At 41.7% G+C, this 19,491-nt stretch overlaps 1 protein-coding gene across 1 annotated transcript; it reads left to right on the forward strand.

Moving 5' to 3' along the window:
- The first annotated feature begins 2,637 nt into the window (after positions 1–2,637).
- Positions 2,638–16,770, forward strand: HRH4 (histamine receptor H4). Its single transcript, XM_037025494.2, has 3 exons — positions 2,638–2,895; positions 8,588–8,751; positions 13,888–16,770. Exons 1-3 carry the CDS (start codon positions 2,703–2,705, stop codon positions 14,707–14,709), a joined length of 1,179 nt encoding a protein of 392 aa, XP_036881389.1. The 5' UTR covers positions 2,638–2,702; the 3' UTR covers positions 14,710–16,770.
- The last annotated feature ends 2,721 nt before the right edge of the window (positions 16,771–19,491 follow it).

The following is a 19,491-nucleotide window of genomic DNA, read 5'->3' on the forward strand; positions in this document are numbered from 1 at the left end:
ACATAGGCAAATTCCTTTTCTCTGGTTACATGGTTTGCAAGATAGTGTTTCCTAGTGAGATGTGTCCCACAGCTGGGCCCTTCAGTTCTCCATAGGGAGCCTGCTAGTCCTGTTTAATGTTTGTTCAATACCGTGGGTTACATCATAGGGAAGGAATGGTTAAAACTGAGGCATGGCTCTAGAGTTGTTAAAAAGCACCTGATAGGTTGAATTCTCTAATTACAAATTTCCACAGGCTGTATAGCCTGTAAGGCTCGCATGCAGTGAGACTCTCTGGCTGTTGGGCCTTGGCTCACTCAATACCATTTGAATTTAGACACCTAAGAACACACCCCCTGTCTGGGTCTAGGCCAGGTCACTGCCACCACTCATTTGGGCATGTTGGCTCAGTGTCTACTCCGACCGCAAGGCCTGTTTATCCAGGAACCCTTTGCCATTCCAGTTGTCATCCTTGTCTCTCCTCCTTCAGGAGGAGAGAGTCCTGCCTGGTACTCCCCAATGACTGTCCTCATTGGGTTGACTATTGTCCTGCTTACTTCTTGGTTATTCAAAAGAGGAGATTTTGTCCAACAGAGTCCTTCACCCTAGGGACATCTGAGTCAAAGCTGAGAGAGAATAATATTCTCTTGTTTCCATTAGGAGAGACAAGCCAGAAAACCCCCATTTCTGTTACTCTTCTTTCCTTTTTGTAGATTCATAATGGAAATATGAATTTCACTTGGTGTCATTTTCCATTTGGTGTCATTTTCCTTTTGCCTGCAGGATCACCTCTCACATTTCTTATAGTGCTAGTTTACTAATGAAGAATTCTTTCAGGTTTCATGTATCTGAAAATTCCCTAATTTGCTTTTGTTTTTGAAAGTTATTTTTCTTAGATAGAGAATTCTGTATTGATAGGTATTTTTTTTAGCACTTACAGGATGTGGGACCACTGTTTTCTTGCTTATATTGCTTCTGATAAGAAATCTGCTGTTTTATTTGCCTTCCCTCCTCCTCCAGCTGCTCTAAGATTTTCTTATTAAACATTGGTTTTGAGCAACTTGATTTGATATGCTTTGTGTAGTTTTCTTCATGTTTCTTGTGTTTCGGGTTCATTGAGCTTCTTGATTTATAGTTTTCATCAAATTTTGAAATGGATTTTGCCCATTATGTCTTCAAATATCTTTTTCTATTCCTTCCTCTCTCATTTCTTTAGGGACTCATTTTAGACAGACTTAGGCACTTGAAGTTGTCCTGTAAGCTTAGGAAGACTCTTTTAATTAAGAAAAATTCTTTTTTATTTGTGATTCATTTTGGGCAGTTTATACTGCTATATGTTCAAGTTTACTATTCATTTCTTTTGCAATTTCTGATCTATCATTAATCCTTCATAAAGTATTTTTGGTTCAGACATTCTCATTTTCATTTCTAGAAGTTTGATTTGAATCTTTAAAAAGTATCTGCTGTATCTTTATTTTTATGATTGAAAATATGGAACACAGCTATAATAACCACTTTAATGTCCTTGTCTGTCAATCCATTATCTGTGTCAGTTCTGGGTGGATTCAGCTGATAGATTTTTCTGTGTATTATAAGTCACATTTGCCTGCTTCTTGGCATACCTGATAATTTTTAGTTGGATCCCAGATATTAAATTTTACCTTGTTGGGTAGTGGATATTCTTACGTTCTATAAATATTCTTGAGCTGTGTTAAGAACTGTAATTAAGTTACTTGCAAAATCTTTGATCCTTTCAGGTCTTTTAATCATTGTGAAGCAGGATCCAAGCGATGTTCAGTATAGGGCTAACTATTTCTGACTACTGTGCAAGACCCTACTGAATATGCTACCCAAAACCCCAGGAATTATGACTTTTGTCTGGCTGGTGGAAACAAATTATGTAAGTGGCCCCACGTGAGTGTTGGGTACTGTTCCCTCTGATCTTTTTGAGTGCTTCCTTTTCCTGCCTATGAATGTTTATTCACGTACTGTGCTGGCGAATACTTGAGGAAGGTCCTTTACAGCTCTCTGGACTGCTCTCTTTGTGCAGCCCTGCAGCACAGAGTCCTGCCTGGTACTCCCCAACTCTCGGATCCATCTTGCCATCTCAGGAAGGCTGCTGGGCTCCTCCTGGAGGTCTCCCCTCTCTGCTCTGTGCCCTGGAATCTCTCTCAAGACGGTGAGCCTGGACTACTGCAGGGCTCACCTCATTTTCTCCCCTTCTCTTGGGGATCATCGGCCTTCACTGCCTGATGCTCAGTGCCTTAAAAATCATCATTTCATATATTTTGCCCAGTTGTTGGTTGGTTCAAATGGGCTGGTGTATTCAGCCCTGTTAATCAATCCATCGTGCTCAGAGGGGAACATGTAACTGGATGTATATTAGTTTAAAAATGAATCTCATTTAAGCCTAATTTCTTACCTGTACAATGTCTCAATTCTATTTTATATATATTCTATCATGTTGCTCTATAAATGCTCTTTTGTTAAAACATTTCACTGTCTTCTGGAAATAACCTTTTCAGTGTCAGTTAAAGGGAAACTGTTATCACAAGTCTGCTTTATCAAGAATCAGGAAGTACTAGGAGATCATCATTAGATTTTGAAAAATGTTGTTGTGAGTAGGAAACTATATATTTTAGGTATCTGACTGGAAAACATACTTGTCAGAATTGCTTTGCTTAATTAATTTGCTATATTGAGCTTCTTCATCATCTGATGAGATGTCAGCTACTAATAGCACAGTTATTTCAGCACTAAGCACTCGCATTACTCTAGCATTTTTCATGAGCTTACTAGCTTTTGCTATAATGCTAGGAAATGCCATGGTCATTTTAGCTTTTCTGGTGGACAAAAGCCTTAGACATCGAAGTAACTATTTTTTCCTTAACTTGGCCATTTCTGACTTCTTTGTTGGTAAGTTACCTATCTTTATTTAAGATAATCTTAATTTATTTCTTAATTTATTTCTAAAACCTTAAAGTAAGCTTTTTTTTATTTCAAGAAACTGTATGAAATTGGGGATGATTAAAAACAAAACGTTTAAGGCTCAAAGTTCAGGGGAGGCTATATGCTACTTTAGGGGAATGTTATATGTGTAAATCAGGCTTGTAGGGAAAAACAGTTTATTTCCTTTTGATCAAATAGAAATAAGTGCAGAATAGTTCTCAAATTGTTTTAGTCTAAGAGTTACTTGTTTCTGGAGCTCTTTGCCTTGTATGTTTGGGTTTTTAGGTATGTACAGAAATGTCAGTTGATGATATTGTTTTATAGGAACTTCTAGTATAATTTCATTTGTCATTGTCTATAGTTACATAAATGCATGCTTTTGTGTTAAAATGAAACAAGATTCATAGTGTACTTATTGCCTGGAACACAGTAGTTGCTCAAAAAATGCTAGTCCTCTTCTCTTAATTTCTCTGCAGATATGTGTCACCTGAATGTTAGTAGAGTACCTGCCGTGTGTAAGTTCTGTTAGGAACTCTAGTGCGATCAGATAATGAGGAGATATATAGAAGACCAGGTTCATCTCTTTCTTCAGAAGGTCTCAATATAGTAGAATGGATAAGGGACGTCCACAAATGACTGTCACAATGCAGAGCAGTGTGAGGACCCCAGAAGAGCTGCCAGGGGCTGTGGGCACTCAGAGGAGGATCAGTGGATAGCAGCATCCACACGCAGCCCTGGAGCATGGGTAGGATTTCCATAGGCAGAAGTGCAGGGGGAGGAGTATTCCAAGGGTCAGCAAAGATGTGCTGGTGGACAGTTACTCTGCATATCTGGCCAAGCGTGAGCTTCAGGCTGGCTAGTGTGCACATGGCACTCTGAGAACACTAGGGGATAAAGTTGGAATAGTCGAATTTTATATTTTGAAGGCCCTTGAATGCTAGTCTGAATCTGGTTTGGAGTGTATTCAGCAGGCAATGTGGAAACTTAAAAGATTTTTAAAGCAGGTGAGTGAGTGGATAGATTGAAGCTTTACCTTAGAGGCATCACAGGAAATATAGTAGGTGACAGAAGTTGGAGCAGGTGCAGTGCAGTGGCAAATGATCCTGCAGCCACCTAAGCAGCGGTCATGTGATTAGGCTCTGAGCTAGGATGAGGTGGAAATGTCCAGGTGGCAGAGCTGGCAGGGGAAGGACAAAGGTGAGTTAAAGGTCGAGTTCTGGGAACAAGAAAACTATGGCGTTATCAGTGGAAACGGAACCTTGGGGAGGGCCGCTTACGCTTCTGACATTGCACTGATCAAGGTTCTGGAGGAGACTTCTGGCTGGAGAGATTGATTTAGGAACCATGGCATAGAAATGACAGGGTCAGAGATAAAGGTGGGTATGTAATATAGAAGCATTAGGAACCACAACAACCTCCTGTTTCTCTCCTCGGTTTTTGCCCCGCCAGGTAACCAACATCAACAACTGGATGTAGATCCTTCCATGTCATTCTCTATGTTCACATGAACACATATACATATGAGTATATTTATGTGCTTGTCCCTCTGCTCCTTCACAGAACTGTGTATCTTTTAGATAACACTCAGTGCTTAAAGTTGATTGTGTATTTTGGCCAACTCAGCGAGTGAGCCCTGAGTACCTGAAGGTAAGGAAGGATGGGCAAAACTGTCCCCAGCTGAGAAAACCTGAGGCCTGAAGTTTTTGAACAAAAATGGTTCCCAATAAGAACAGAGTGTCTCTGTATGGCCCAGGGTCAGCATCAGGCCAGTGCCACTGTCATGGGCCTGAGCCCTACAACATAGAGATGTGGTTCGTCTTTGAGCAGCGTCCATGCAGATGCGATTATTCAGCGGCCATAGAGGCCCCCCTCCATCAGCAAGTTAGAACAGTCTCAGAGTTTTTGGTAACAAGATTTGAGTGTTGTGTCAATGTTGTTCTTTCTCCTCTGCCATGAGTGGAAGTGCCCTTCAGCTCTAAGCCTGTAGGACTCCTGGCAGTGCTGGTGGGCCAGGGCAGAACACTGAGAGGTTCTCTGTGGCTGTCAGCCAGCAATTCCTAATAGCTGGGGTCATGAGACCTGGGGCCCCAGAACCACGTGGCAGGGCAGATCAGGGCCTCGCATGTGCTCAGTACTGTGGGCTTTCTGGATGAATGCCCTCTTCTCATAGGTTTCAGAATTGGTTGCCTGTTGAAAATCAAAATTGGTGGCCCCCTGGTAGCTTCTCAGGCTGAATATAATGTTGGAAAACAAAATTTCATTTAGGAAAAGTTTCAGTACTAGCTACATTGATATAAATATATCTTATCTGTACACTATTCCAGGAAAAAAAGTACTATCTGTATTTATCAATAGCTATAAAATTAGTCTCATATGACTAATGTTTCCGTCTGTGGGTCTTTTGTCACACCTACATCTGTGTGGGGATTTATGGTCTACACGACCTTGTGATGGATGGCCCGGACAGGATCTGTAGGAGTGAAAGATGGTTGCAGCCGACAGAGACTGGAATCGTGTTTTCAGGATGGCAAGGTCTGCCTTTAGTGCCTTCAGGCCTCAGTATAGGACTCTTTCCCTCTGAATTGGTCGGCTCTGGCTGCCATGACACAGAGCCCTAGTCTGGGTGGCTTAAATGGCAGCAGTTTGCTTTCTGATGGTTCTGGAGTCCAGGAAGCCCCAGATCCAGCTGCTAGCTGGTCTGGTTCCTGGTGAAGGCTCTCTTCCCGATTTGCAGATGGCTGCGGTCTCGCTGCCCTCTCCTGGCCTCTGTGTGCATGTGGAGAGAGAGAGCAAGGAGCTCTTTGGTTCTTCTGAGGATACTATTCCTGTTGGATTAGGGTTCCGCTCTTACGACCGCATTTAACTTTACTTACCTCTCTGTAGGCTCTATGTCCAAATATAGCCACCCCAGTACTTCAGCAAATGAATTTTGGGGGAACATAAACATTCAGTTCGCAATACCCTCTGTCCACTCACTGTGATCTACCCATTCATCTTTTGGTCCAGGGAGCCCACTGGGGCTTTTAGTTCCCCCCATCTTTTGATTGTCATTTTCTCCCGGAAGTTGTAGCTTCTCAGCTGGCTTCAGAAAGAAGGGGCAATACCACACTGGTGGCAATTTTCAAGCAAACTGGGCTTTGCTATCCTCGCCTCTTCATTCAGGCAGTACTGGTTTGTTCTGACCCAGGCGCCCTTTGAGGGACTGGGGATATAGCTGTGAAAATGGGGACAAAAATCCCTGGCTCATGGTGCTTCTCTTTTTACTGGGAGCAGGGTGGAGAGACAGACATAAATATGAATAAGTGAATAATGATAAATAAAATTATATTGCATTTTAGAGGGTGGAGATTGCTGTTGAGAAAAGCATAACAGGCAGGAGGGAGAGGAAACGGGTTGGAGGTGGAGGTTGAAATTTAAACTTTAGGCGTAGGGCTCGCTGATCCAGATACATTTGAGTAAACACAGGGCTCCCTGAGGGAGGAGGATTTGTGCCCAGGAAAGTGCAGGATCTGAGGGGGTGTGTGGTGTATTTGAGGCTTGGGGGCTGGAGACAAGGGAGTGAGTGGAGGAAGTAGTAGGAGGTGAGACTGGGAGAGGCTGAGTCTGGCTACGGGGAACAAGTCGCCGAGGGTCTAAGGGCGTTTCTTTTCTCTCTCCTTCTCTTTCCTTCTCCCCTCCTACCTCATCTCCTTTCTTTCCCCCTTCATCACCTTTAAAAAAACACAGTGGGGTTTTCTCTCTCTTTTTTCCCCTTAACCTGTCATGCCGAGGCTTATTGCTCTTATCAAGGAACTGGCTCTTAGTCTTCCTTATCAAGGCCAGAAAGCATGATTCCAGAGTGAAAGCTTCAGAGTGGGTTCATCGTAGAAATAGTTCTGATTCACAGTTTTGAAACTCCTTTGGAATGATTCACAAACATCTTCACCACTCAAGACAGAACTGCACATGATGTTCGTACCAAAATGTCACATAGAGCACAAGCTGACTGCAGGGTTTTGTTAAAACCAGAGGAATAGACTGGAGCCTGTTTTCAGCCAAATGCTATTTCAAGTAGCTCCTAAGGTTTTGAACACAGCTTTCCTCTTTCATGTAATTCAGAAAGTGTGTGAAAAAGATTTCTTAACTCACACCCCTCCCTTTAACCTTCCAACAGACAGCACTACCTGTAATGTAAATGATTACTGGCATGGCACTCTTCTTCCTCATTCTGTGGAGGAAATGACTGTGTGTGTGTGTGTGTGTGTGTGTGTGTGTGTGTGTGTGTGTGTGTAAAATGCTCATGTTGAAACGCACAACTCTGGGCCAAAATCTAATAAATATCTCTGTTTTGAGGATCCTTTGATTTATGTCAGGTGAACCTGGGGACCTCTTTTACATCACGTGCATATGAGCATGCACATACATTCGCACACCTTTGAGAGGGAGGGTACCATAAGCATAGGCTACTCGGTTCCATATGAAAAATGGGAATTCCTGCCAAGTGCCTGATAAAATATGAAGATACTCAATGAAGTAAGATATAAGCTGAGCTCGCACTTCATAGATGATATTTTCAATGAATAGTGTCACCTGTTTGAACTGTCAGTGCAATTCAGAACCCCTCCAAAGCTAAAAGAAGGGGAACATAGTTTCATCATTTTTCACAATTAAGCAATTTCTGTGCTGAACTAAATCACGTGTGCATTTGCTCATTCAGTGAAGGGCAGTGGTTAGACATGGGGGTTCTGAAATCACTTTTCCTGGTTTCAGTCCATTCCTTCACTTATTAGCTGAGTGGACTTTGGTCTTATAATGTCTCCTTTATCCAGCCTTAGATTCTTTACCTGCTAACTCAGCATGGTCCCTACCTCAAAAAGTTTCTATGAAGCTAAATGAGATGATATATGTAATGCACATAGCACAAGGTCTGGCTTATAGTAATTGCCAAATACTAATTAGCTGTTATTAATTTATTCAAGTTAAATGTCTGAGCCATTGGTCAACTGTAGATGTTGTGAAAACTACAAAAATTGACTTCCAACATAGTCCCAGTCCTCAGGAGAAACAGATGATAATGATGTAAAGTAGGATGTATCGTGCGTGAGAGAGGGAGAGATGAGCAAAGTATAGTAGAGTGCAGGTGGCAGGGTAACTTCTGCCTAGGCATTTCCAAGAAAGTGACAAGGAAGTCATTTTTTGAATGGAGTAAAGAATGGGAAGGAAGTAAACAGACTTCTCCATAGAAGAGAGGAGGACATTCTAGGAAGAAAGAATGCTGTTAGCTGAGGCATTAGTCTAGCTGAGGCAAAGAGATGTAAAAATGTGTGATGTGTCTCAGGGAAGGGTGGCACATCCTGTTTGGGTTGGATCATGAACGTAGAGATGGTTTTTGCTGTATGTGGCTCAAAATACAGGTTGGCATCTGTACCTAATTTGGAAATAAGGAACCATCAGAGGTATGATGTTTGTGACAGTTATTACAATAATGGTATTAAAGAACATGTAGAAAATTAGTCCTGAGTTTGTAAGAATTCATGGTTGAAATACCATGAATATTCTAAATTATAATCAAGCCATTTTTGGTCAATTCAGATATATCATTGGGTTGTGTACCTACTCTGCTTTGTATTCATTTATAGGTGCTTTTTTTTTTTTTTTTTTACCCTTTTCCCCTATACAGGTGCAATCTCTATTCCTTTGTACATTCCTTACAGGATGTTTGATTGGAACTTTGGAAATAAAACCTGTGTATTTTGGCTCATTATTGACTATCTTTTGTGTACAACATCTGTGTATAACATTGTACTCATCAGCTATGATCGATACCAGTCAGTCTCGAATGCTGTAAGTAAAAACACTAACTTTTCTTCCTTAGAGGATTATATACTTGTGAATTTTGGGTTCTCAAGCAAGAATTTTTTTTAAGTCAGATTTTTTATTTAATTGACAACCCCAGAGGAGCCTGATTATTCTTTTGTTATCTGGCACTAAGTTCTCATTGGCCCTTAGTGAACATTTTCTGTGTGTCATTTGGCTATGTCGCCCCCCATATGCCACCAAAATGGGAGGGCATCAAAGAAAACCCAAGGCAGTTGTCAGAAGTGGGATACTGGGTCCACAGTGGATTGGACATGCAGGAGGCTCACAGTAGGTTTACCAGTTCCACTCTTCAAACTGAGACCTGAATATTTTCCTCAGGATGGAATTTGGTGGGCCAGTAGAAAGACTCTCAGACTTTTGAATGTCATGAGAAAACCAATTTTGAATGGCCAAAGGAAAAGGCAGTATACAGAGAAGCTACATGTTATACGGTGGGACCAACTGGAAAGATCCAGTCCCAGTGTCAGTTTAGGACCCACACCAAGGAAGTCTGAACTTACCCAAGATTTATAGCTTCATCAACAAGGTAGTGACAATTCTTAAGCAAGCTAAACTTATCAGCAATAATAAAAATGAGAAAGCCAGGTTGTTGCCAGGTAAGGACAAGAGGTGAAAGGGGGCCATAGAAATATGGGCAGTGATGTGAAATCTTTGAGATTTAGATAGGAAACTTCTTTGACTCTTGAGTCTGAGGGACCCAATCTTTGGGGGATTATGGTGCAACAGGGATTATGAAGGGCCTCTATTTTTGAGGAGCATAACAGTCTAATGTGGAGACAGATCCATAAACAAATGGGTTCGACACAATAGAACTGAATGTGGTGCTGGAGGCGTAAAGCAGCGACGGCTCTGGCCAGGAGGACCATGCAGCTTGGAGGCAGATGGGATCGGGAGGCTATGTAAGATAAGGCAGGGACAAACTGCTCTAACAGACAGACTCAAAAATGCAGAGGCTCCAACAAAATGAAAGTTAATTTTGCTTCATGGAACAGTCCAGGGAAGGTGGGAGACTGTTCCAGGGACTCACCCAGGGACCCAGGCTAATGGGGTGGCTCTGCATCCTCTAGGGCAGGAGTCCACAAGTTTTTGCTGTGAAATGACCTGTGGTCTTTTGCAATGGCTCAAATCTGCAGTTGCAGTAATATGTTGTCTATAAGTAATCTTACAGATAACACATTAGGTAATATGTTAATATTAGGTAATATGTTTAAAAAAAACCTTATTTATCCAAACAGATGGTAGGCTGCACATTTGTTCCATGGACAGTAGTTTGCTGACTCCTGCTCTAGGCCTGGTTAAAGTGTTATCACTCCAGGTTCTAGAAAGGAAGAACAAAGGGCAGAAGTCCAGGAAAAGGGATTTTCTTTAATCAATTAGTGCAGAATCACACAGACATTTCCACTCACATTTTATTCGTGTAGTTTAGTCACATGGCCCCACCTCACTGCAAGGGAAGGTGGGAAACATATGGTGTCTAGCTGAGCGGCCACAGGGCTAGGAAGCAGGGAGAAGGGATGTGGTGGCACAGCCAGACATGGGGTGCTGGGCGCTTCACTGGCACCAGAGCCCAGTGCAGTTTGTACTGGACAGACTATGGAGAGAGTGCAGATCAGTTTGTATTAGCAATTCAGATGCTTATAATCTTAATGTTTTTCAAACTGCAGGTTGTGACCCTTTCTTTAATTGAGTCAGGAAATCAGTTCAGTGGGTTGTGACCAGTAACATTTTTTTAAATAAAAAAATTTGGAAAGGAGCATAATAAAACAGATTAAAAAAATAGAGTAGAAAATATCAGAGTACCTTGCATATAATGGATGCAAGTATTGTTTTATGAATACTTCAGTCTGTGTACTTGGTTATGAAGTAAAACCATGTTTCTTACTTTAGGTCACAGTCAGAATGTTTGAAAACAGCACTTTAATCCATAATCTATTCCATTTCTACTTCAAAATTTTCCTTTCTTTCCGGGTTAGTATTTCTTCATAGCCTTCACTCATTCTGGGTGTTCCCAGTTAATGTTCACTGGGACATTCCTTCACAGAACGTCCAGGCCCTTGAGCCTTCCCCAGGTTTATGGGAAAGTAAGGGACAACTTGCTAGTTAGAAAAAGTGCTTAGAAGTTAAAGAAAGATGAGGAGTGATGTCCAGAGAGAAAATGGTGGGTTTGTTTCCTGGTCTTGCCTTGAGGAATTCCCCTGGCAATGGTGCAGGCTGGAAACTTGGTGCAGGCTGGGTCAGTGGGACCCTGGGCCCTTGCACATCACACAGTCATGCGTGCAACAGGCGCTCCAGATGTGAGTGCGCAGCTGCTCCCAGGGTCTTTCAGGGGGCACTTGCACCTCTGATGGCGAATGGCTCAAATGCAGCCCTGTGAGCCTGAAGGAAGCCTTCAAAGAGCGCGGGGCTAGTAGGAAGTGGTTGTGAGGAGGCTGAGCTTTTGCAGTGGCTGAAAGTAGAGGAGACTGTTGTAGAGCAGGGTGGCAGGCTGGGCCTGGGAAATGGAAACCTGATGGGAATTTGGAAAAGGAGGCTCCATGCAGATAGTAGCGTGTGATGACAGTGCTCAGCCAAGTTTCCTGAAGCAGCAGATCTGTGTGGGCTGAAGCAAGAGAGAGCAGGTGGAAGGGGCACAGCACCGCTGGAAGGGATGTGAATTAAAATGCACACAGAATGAAGATGACGTGGAGAACATTCCTTTAATTGAAGAGGGAGAAGGGAACTCAACTGTAAAATCAAAACCATGAAAAATACTGTTGCTGGGAGGGTTGCCTAGTTTCCTAGGACTGATGAAGAAAGTATCACAGATTGGGAGGCTTTAAACAACAGAAATGTTTCTCTGAAATAAATTTTAGTTCTGGAGGCCAGAAGTCTGAAACAAGGCATAGGCAGGCCATGCGCTCTCTGAGGCCTCCAGTGGAGCCTGTTCCATGCCGTCCTCTTAGCTTCTAGGACTACTGGCCATCCTTGTCGATGAGATGTGTCATTCCAATCTCTGCATCCACAGCGCACGGTGCTCTCCTTGGGCGTCTGTGTCTCTTCTCGTAAGAATACCAGTCATGTTGGATTGGGGCCCACCCTAACTGATATGATGTCATTTAACTGGATGACATCGGCAAAGACCCTATTTGCAAATGAGGTCATGGTCGTGGTACTAGGTGTGAGAATTGCATCATTATCTTTTTGGGGGACACAATTCAGGGATTGTGACCTACAACAAGCTCTGTAATCCTGTCTCATTATTAACACCAGCAAGTTCAGAGAGCTGCTCTGCCTCCCAAAAGAAACCCACTGACAGAATGTTTGGGTATCTTATTGGGGCAGGGAAGGAAGTGGGGTCAGAGGCAATATCCTCAGTAAAGCACATATTCCGTAGGGGGTGAGAACTGAGCCATGGGTGGTGTCAGGAGGCTACTTCAACTGGCTTGGACCTGGATTCATGCAATGCTTGAGTATCTGTCAACAATACTACCTGGAGATGAAGAGATCGGCGTCGAGTTCTAGGTTCCCTTGGCTGGCCATCATCCATTTGACCTTATGCATAATAGAAAAGAGATCACCTTCCGGCATATTGCATCATATCATTACAAAGGCTGAACAGAGGAATTAAAAAACTAAATGCAGTTTTATGACCATCTGGGTATTGTTACCATCTTCATAATTGTTAGATTTAGTGCAAGAGATGTATTAATTAGTGGCATGAGAAGCAGAAGGCAAAAACGCGTATGGTATATGGGAGCTTGTGGTCAGCACCATCTGTATTTTAGCTTAACCTCAGAAATTTGGGAAAGAAAAAACCCCACTTCCTTGCAGTTTTTAAAAATAAGATTTTTGTTAAACCAGTTTCCTATTACCTCCAGCCAATTGGTGAACCCTTCCCAGCATGAACAATCCATCAAAGAAAGACAGTACCAGGCAATGTTGCACCTTTTTAATAAGAATGGGAAAACACTGTAGAGTAAGACTTAAAAATTTGGAGAAATAGTACAAGAGAGACAGTGAAAAGGGACGGATGTTCCAATTTCATGGGTATGTCGTTTCTGGAGTAAGGAAATCAGAAACATGGTACATTTGGCTAGAAGGAATCTTACTGATCTAAAAGGGATTCTGAGAGGTTGTTTATTCCAAGCACCCTTAAAAAATTGTTGGTTCATACATTTATCTCTCATATAAGGTGGTTGGCCTTTGGATTTCCTATAGGAGATATTCTTAAAGATTTCAGGATTTATCAAAGAGCAAGGGTCCTGTGAACCAAGAGAATTCTCGCTTTTAGGATTTCATTTTTCCTTGCAGAAGCCTATCTTTGTGACCAGGTGGACCTAGAATATTCTTTACCCTTAACAGAGACGGTGGCTCTCGCCACAGCCATGTCTCCCAAGGTGGCTGGCCATGACAGCTTTGGCACCATTTTTATTGGGTAGAAAGGATTATCGAAAGAAATGATTTGGTCATGATCAATAATACTGTAGTATTTCTCCACAGCAGGTTTAAACTTCTCTCTCTTTGCACTTCATCTTCTTGGGAGAGACATGACAATTTTTTCTCCTTTTGACCCCACCTTGAAGTCTCAGGAAAAACTGCAGGATAGATTCTTCTTCAATACTGGAAGCAGAAAAGCCAGTGGCTTTCAAACTTTTTTGACAGTGACTGATAGAAGTGCATTTTACACTGTGATTCCAGTCACGCATTTCTGTCTAAATCTGTATTTCCAAAGTAAAAGTTTCTTTAAACAATATATATCCTTGTGATACGTGACATATCCTGACACTGACTATTCCACTTCATTAAAAAAAAATGCCAGTCATGAGTCAGCCAGCAGATTGAGGAACATTGTAAAAATGTGCATCCAGTTTCAATTGTTCGTAAATTCAAATTAGTGTCTGTGGACTGGGGGCAAGTACATTCTTAGTGTAGATTCTGAGCTTGACATTTTCTATAATGTCATAGGTTTAACCTTGAGGGTTACAGTTTTTGCCTTGAAGGCCCAGGCTCTTGCAAACTTGAACCCTCTGTACTGGTCCACATCGTATTACCAGTCCGGTTAGCATTCCCATCCCTGAAACACATCATTATATTGAACATAACTTATTTGGTTTCTTTTAGGTATATTACAGAGCTCGACACACTGGGATCCTGAAGATGGTGGCTCTGATGCTGTCCGTCTGGGTGCTGGCCTTCTTTGTGCATGGGCCGGCAATTCTGTTTTCACAGTCTTGGAAGATTGGGGAGAACTGTGAGCCAGGGTTCTTTTCCGTGTGGTATATCCTTGTCATCACGTCACTCTTAGAATTCCTGCTCCCTATCTTCTCTGTGGCTTATTTCAACATGTACATTTACTGGAGCCTCTGGAAGCGTTGTAATCTCAGTAGGTGGCAAAGCCATCCTGACCTCATGTCTCCGGTCTCTCCCTGTAACTGTGGACTGCCATTGAAGTGCGGACTGTTTTCAAGGACATCTCTTCCAGAACCTAAGGAAGCAGTGATGTCCCTTCGTTCTGAGAGGCAGGGAAGAAAGAACAGTCTCTTGTTTTCTTTAAGAGCCCAGATGAACTGCAATGTAATTGCTTCCAAAGTGAACTCCCTCTCCCATTCAGATTCTCTGGCTCTTCGCCAAAGGGAACATCTTGAGCTCCTCAAAGCCAGGAAATTAGGCAAGTCACTGGCCATTCTCTTAGGTATTTTTACCTTTTGCTGGGCCCCCTTTACTCTGTTCTCAATTGTTCGTTCAACTTACTCCCAAGATCAACGATGTCAAACAGTGGCTTATGAAATCACATTTTGGCTTCAGTGGTTGAATTCCCTTGTCAATCCTTTTTTATATCCACTGTGTCACAAGCATTTTCAGAGGGCTTTCTTGAAAATGTTTTGTGTGAAAAAGCAAAGCTCACAAAGCTCACCATCACATAAGCAGTCAACGTCCTCTTAAAGCTAATTTTATCACTTACAGCAATCTTAGTCTTAACCTCACCTATATGGTTTTGATCTGGCCTTCATCTTGCCCTTTCTACTCCACCAAAAAGCCCATAAAATCAAAGCACTTGAAAACTTAAAAAAAGAATCAGAACCTGAAAGTTCATGGAAAATTATTCTGGTGAATAGTAACAGTTTAATTAAAAATTGATGATGACATTTTTGTAAACTCATAGGCACAAAAGCACTGTAGTTTTCTTAGTCATCACCTTTTTCTGTCTTTTAGATCTAGGTCGCACATTAGTGGTGAAGTGAAGAGCTATTTCTTTCCAAGTTCAGTGTTTGCTACAGTCTTAAGTGAATTTCCCTTTTTATTTTATAGTGATGAAAACTTGTCAGGTTTTGAAACCATTCCCTAAAGTATGCAACAGAAAATGGACTATATTGTCCTCTTTGCTGGGTGGTCGACTCTGCTGTGATCACTGGGCAGGCGAGTTGGGTCTGCGTTGGCTGGAGCAGGGAGATTGGGTGCTCCCAGATGGAAGGGAGGAGGGCATGGGTACTTCCAGACTGTGCTCCAGATCCCAAAAAAGAAGGAAGTGCGAGGTAGTGGAGGAAAGAGCAGGTAACTGTGGCTCCCAAAGGTCCTCAGTGGAGTTATCTCAGAGGCCCTGGCAGGAGAGGGTGAGGGACAGGCAGTGGACACCTGTCTACGTCTCCCAGGTCGGACATCATGAAACTTCTCGGTGAGAAAATGTGGAAGAAAGAGAAAGGCTAAGAGATGGCAAAAGGACTATCTACTTCAACCTGATGTACCTGGTATGACATGCACAGAACCTGTAGTTATCAATAACGATTTATCGGATATATTTCTGTATTTGATGTCTAATTGGCATGCCTGATACTTTACTGACAACGAGATTAAGTCCTTCATTATGCAGATGGTGTAGGTTATACCTTACCAATGAGTCACATTTTATTAGTCTGGTGACATTTTGTTCTTTTCGTCATTATTAATTGTTCCTTTTTTTTTTTTCAATGTTCTTTGCTGTCTTTGTCATAACATTTCATTTTGATTTCACAGTACATTTCATCTCTTGTTAGATTTTAGCAGTTCCTGCTGTAACTTCTCAGAGTTGTTATTACAGTTTAGTCATTTTCATATTTCTTAGACCTCTTAAACCTTTGATTAATTTGAAACACTAAAATATGAAAATCCTTTAAGTAGGTAAATGCTCAGAAATGCATGTAATTTTTACATACACTTTTGCTTTGCACTGAGTTCGAACTAGGAGACACATGTTTAACATTTAGTAGTAGTTTTTAAAATTGGAGAAATAAACCCTCATAAATGTACACATTTTTATAAAGTTGCTACTTGTCAGCTGTTGGTTTTAACATCTATAAATTAGTAGTGGATTTCACATGACCACTGGTGGCTTGAATGTTCATTGAATGGTGTGGCCCCATGAAAACTTTTTTCAGTTGAACCTTGGAGAAACACACCTAAATATTCACATACATTTTCTAAAATACAAAAAAATATATATGGTATTTCATTCAATCTAAGATGTTTTCAATGTACAATATACTGTTATTTAGTTTACCACTATAAAAGAGGAAATTCTGCAAATTTTCTATGAAACAATACTTTAAAAAATCACATTGATAGAAAGTCCCATTCTAATTTCAGAGTTGTTGAAAGGGAGCAATTTTTGTCTTAGAAGTGATGAAATACGATATGTGTATGATGAATGAACAGAACAGGCATAATCCTCTATAAAATGAGAGTTTGAATAAATAATTTTGGTGGTACTTTCATGGATTTGTTAAATTTTTTATTGAGTCTATTATGTGTCAGCTAATTATTGCAAAGATGCCTGTGAACCTTGCCAATAAAATCCTGGGGTAGGTATTTTACTTTGCGGTTCTTTTAATACAATGCCACAGGTAGCACATAGGTGGTCAGTAGACACTTATTGAAAAGGTATTTTAGGCATTTTCCTTAAAAATGGAATGTAAATTCCAGTTTTTAAATCCAAGTCTTTTAAATGTGCACTGGAAGAACTTTAGAATATGGTTTTTATTAAAATAAAAGTAAAATGTACTTATCATAAAAATAATAAAGTAATTCCTAGACCTAAGAAGCAGCCATAATTATTACTTTGGTATAGATATTTCTATTTAAAAAATCCATTTCTTTAGAAACACAAGTTTGTGTGTCTAAACGTCTCCCAATATCCTCAGGTCAATCCTTTTATCAAATGCAGGTCCCTGTTCCAGTGTGAGCAATCTTTTCTCCACAAAGAGAGCTGGTCAATAAATGCTTATTAAATTTTAAACTAAAGTATCGAATTTTAAGTTGATTTGAAATACTTTAATACTTAATTTAAAATAAGCATTTTAAAATACATATTTTTAAAAATTTAAAGCGCTTACTAGCTCATTTAAAAGCCAGACTTAAGTCCACGGGAACAATTGGCAGAACGTCCCTTGGAATATTGGTTCCTAGGTGTTGGCTTCAGCTGGCCTGCATGGGAACAGATTCAAGAAGAGCGAAGATGGATTTAGGGATATAAATGCCCATTACAACTGACACTTTAGGCTTGGTGTTTTTATGGATTATGAGGGCTTTAGATATAAGTAACACAACTATCATGATTATTTTGCAGAAGCATGGCTTTTTGTTAACTACTTCTCTGTAGCAAGGATCTTGGCATCTGAAGAATCTCTTTTGCACATTATGATTTCAGAAAAAGCAATCCTATTGTACAAAGTGAACTTTTCATTCTAGTAATTGTTATCAGTCAGGGTTGAGTCAAGAGAACAGAAACCACGTTAGTGATTTCAAACAGGGAATTGAATACAGGGAATTGAATACTACAGGATCCTGGGAAGCTGAAAAAGCAAGAAATGGATGTGGACATTACCCAGACATTAATAAGTTAAGAAGCAGATACCATCTTTAGAAATAGAGAGAAATAAAAGAGAATCTATGATCCTGGAGACAGATGCTTGAATCTCTGTAGGTGATGCCTACAGCCTGGTAGTTAGGGCACGGATGGCCAACAGGTGGGCCCAGCTGGCACTCAGCCTCCCTTGGTTGCTGCAGAAGCCTTGCTGTGCACCACTCCTGGAAGGTGTCTAGTCAAGTCAGAAGTGCTAAGTGAGTTTCTCTCCTGTCCTCCAATCTCTTGCCAGGGCCTCCATAGTGGAACCTAATTGAAAGACATTTGTCGAAGGCACCTGGGAAAGATATGACTCTTAGCTCCCGCCTGGTGCAGTGAATAAAAAAGGTTGGCTTGGAGCTAATAGGCAACAGATACCTACCAAAGGCATCCTATGTTGAAGCGTAATGAAGCAGAACTTTGGTCTATAGGGATTTAACATTCACAGCTTGAGCTGGTATGGGCAGCTTACTGGCCCAGAACATTGTATTTGTAATTTTCTTATGGTAAAAATTGGGATCCTCTCCTCTTCGGTGGGTATGCTGAGTGATTTGGCTGCTAAGCCCAGCACCCTCAGTGCAGTGAAGTTCTCTGGGCCTCTATTCTCGTCACCTGGACTGCCTGCTTATGAAGTGTTCTACATGTTTGTGTTGGTGGTGAAAGTGAAGGAGGGTGGGAGGAGCCCGGGGAAGTGTGGATGCCGGCAGTGAGGCAGAGATAGCAATTCACCAATAGGTGTTGAATTCACAATGCATTTCAAAATGGGGATTCTAAGCTGGGAGTTATGGATGCATCTGGTCTACAAGATGAGTTGATTTTATTATTATTTACAAATCGAGGAATTTAACATTAAGTTTGAGATGACCAGGTTGTTTTGAGAAACTGGAAGGTCCAGCAACACTGGGCCGATAATTCCTCCAGAATCTGAGTAGCAGCTGCTTCTATCGACAGCTGCCCTTCTGGTCCCCACAGGCCTGCTTCCTTCCCCGTCTGGGCTCCCTTTGGGCTTCTGGATTGCAGCCCCTGCTCTATATGTAAAAAGAAAAAGTGGTTCATGAACCCAGTTTAGTGAGTGTCCCTGAAAGTATGAACACTGCCTTTTTAGTCAGGAATTTTATGTTTTGGGGCTCTTTCGATTATTATTTCTTTGGTTCCGAGTGATGGAAACATAGTTGGAACCACTTGGGCAAAGGGGTTCCTATTATCAAAATGCACATACAGTGTGGAGATGCTCCAGAGAAGACTGAAACCAGAGGTTCTGGGGTATGGTTCCCAGCAGAAAGGGGCAGAGATAATACAGGTAGGTCTACTCCAAGGGGATTGAAAAATGGGGGGCATCATGAAGATCTGGTTGTCTTCCTCATATATTGTGTAAGACTGTCCCAAAGGCCACAGTTCTCTACCCCTTCCTGTACCTACACCCTTTACAATATGACTTTGTAGCTCTTCTCATCCATAGGGATTTCCTTAGGTCAATAAACTGCTGCTAACAGGCAGCGGAAGTGACACCATGTCAGTGTTGAGTCTAGGTCTCAGGAGTCTGTGCACATCTGTTCTCTCAGAAGCTCGCTCAGCTGCAGGTGAACATGCCAAGGCTAGCCTGCTGGGGGATGAGAGGCTGCCTGGAGCAGAATCAGGTTGTTTGAACGGAGCCCATCTTAGAGCAGCCAGCCTCCAGTGGACTCGGCAGGTGATCATGCAAACGTGGCTAAGCAAGACCAGCTGTATGAAGCCTAGCATGGCCCAGACCAGGAGAGTCACGTAGCTGATGCCAAGGCTCCTGAGCAATGGCAAGGTAATGCATATTGGGAGTGTTTGTATTTAATGCTAGTTAGTGACATGGCGAACAC

This window comes from Manis javanica, chromosome 9 (assembly GCF_040802235.1).
Source record: "Manis javanica isolate MJ-LG chromosome 9, MJ_LKY, whole genome shotgun sequence".
Taxonomy (NCBI): Eukaryota; Metazoa; Chordata; class Mammalia; order Pholidota; family Manidae; genus Manis; species Manis javanica.

Bases quoted from the DNA above. Each gene is read 5' to 3' on its own strand.
- HRH4 (XM_037025494.2), top strand. From the start codon at position 2,703: ATGTCAGCTACTAATAGCACAGTTATTTCAGCACTAAGCACTCGCATT. The intron at 2,896-8,587 runs GTAAGTTACCTA...TCCCCTATACAG, and splicing joins CATTTCTGACTTCTTTGTTG to GTGCAATCTCTATTCCTTTG. The intron at 8,752-13,887 runs GTAAGTAAAAAC...GGTTTCTTTTAG, and splicing joins ACCAGTCAGTCTCGAATGCT to GTATATTACAGAGCTCGACA.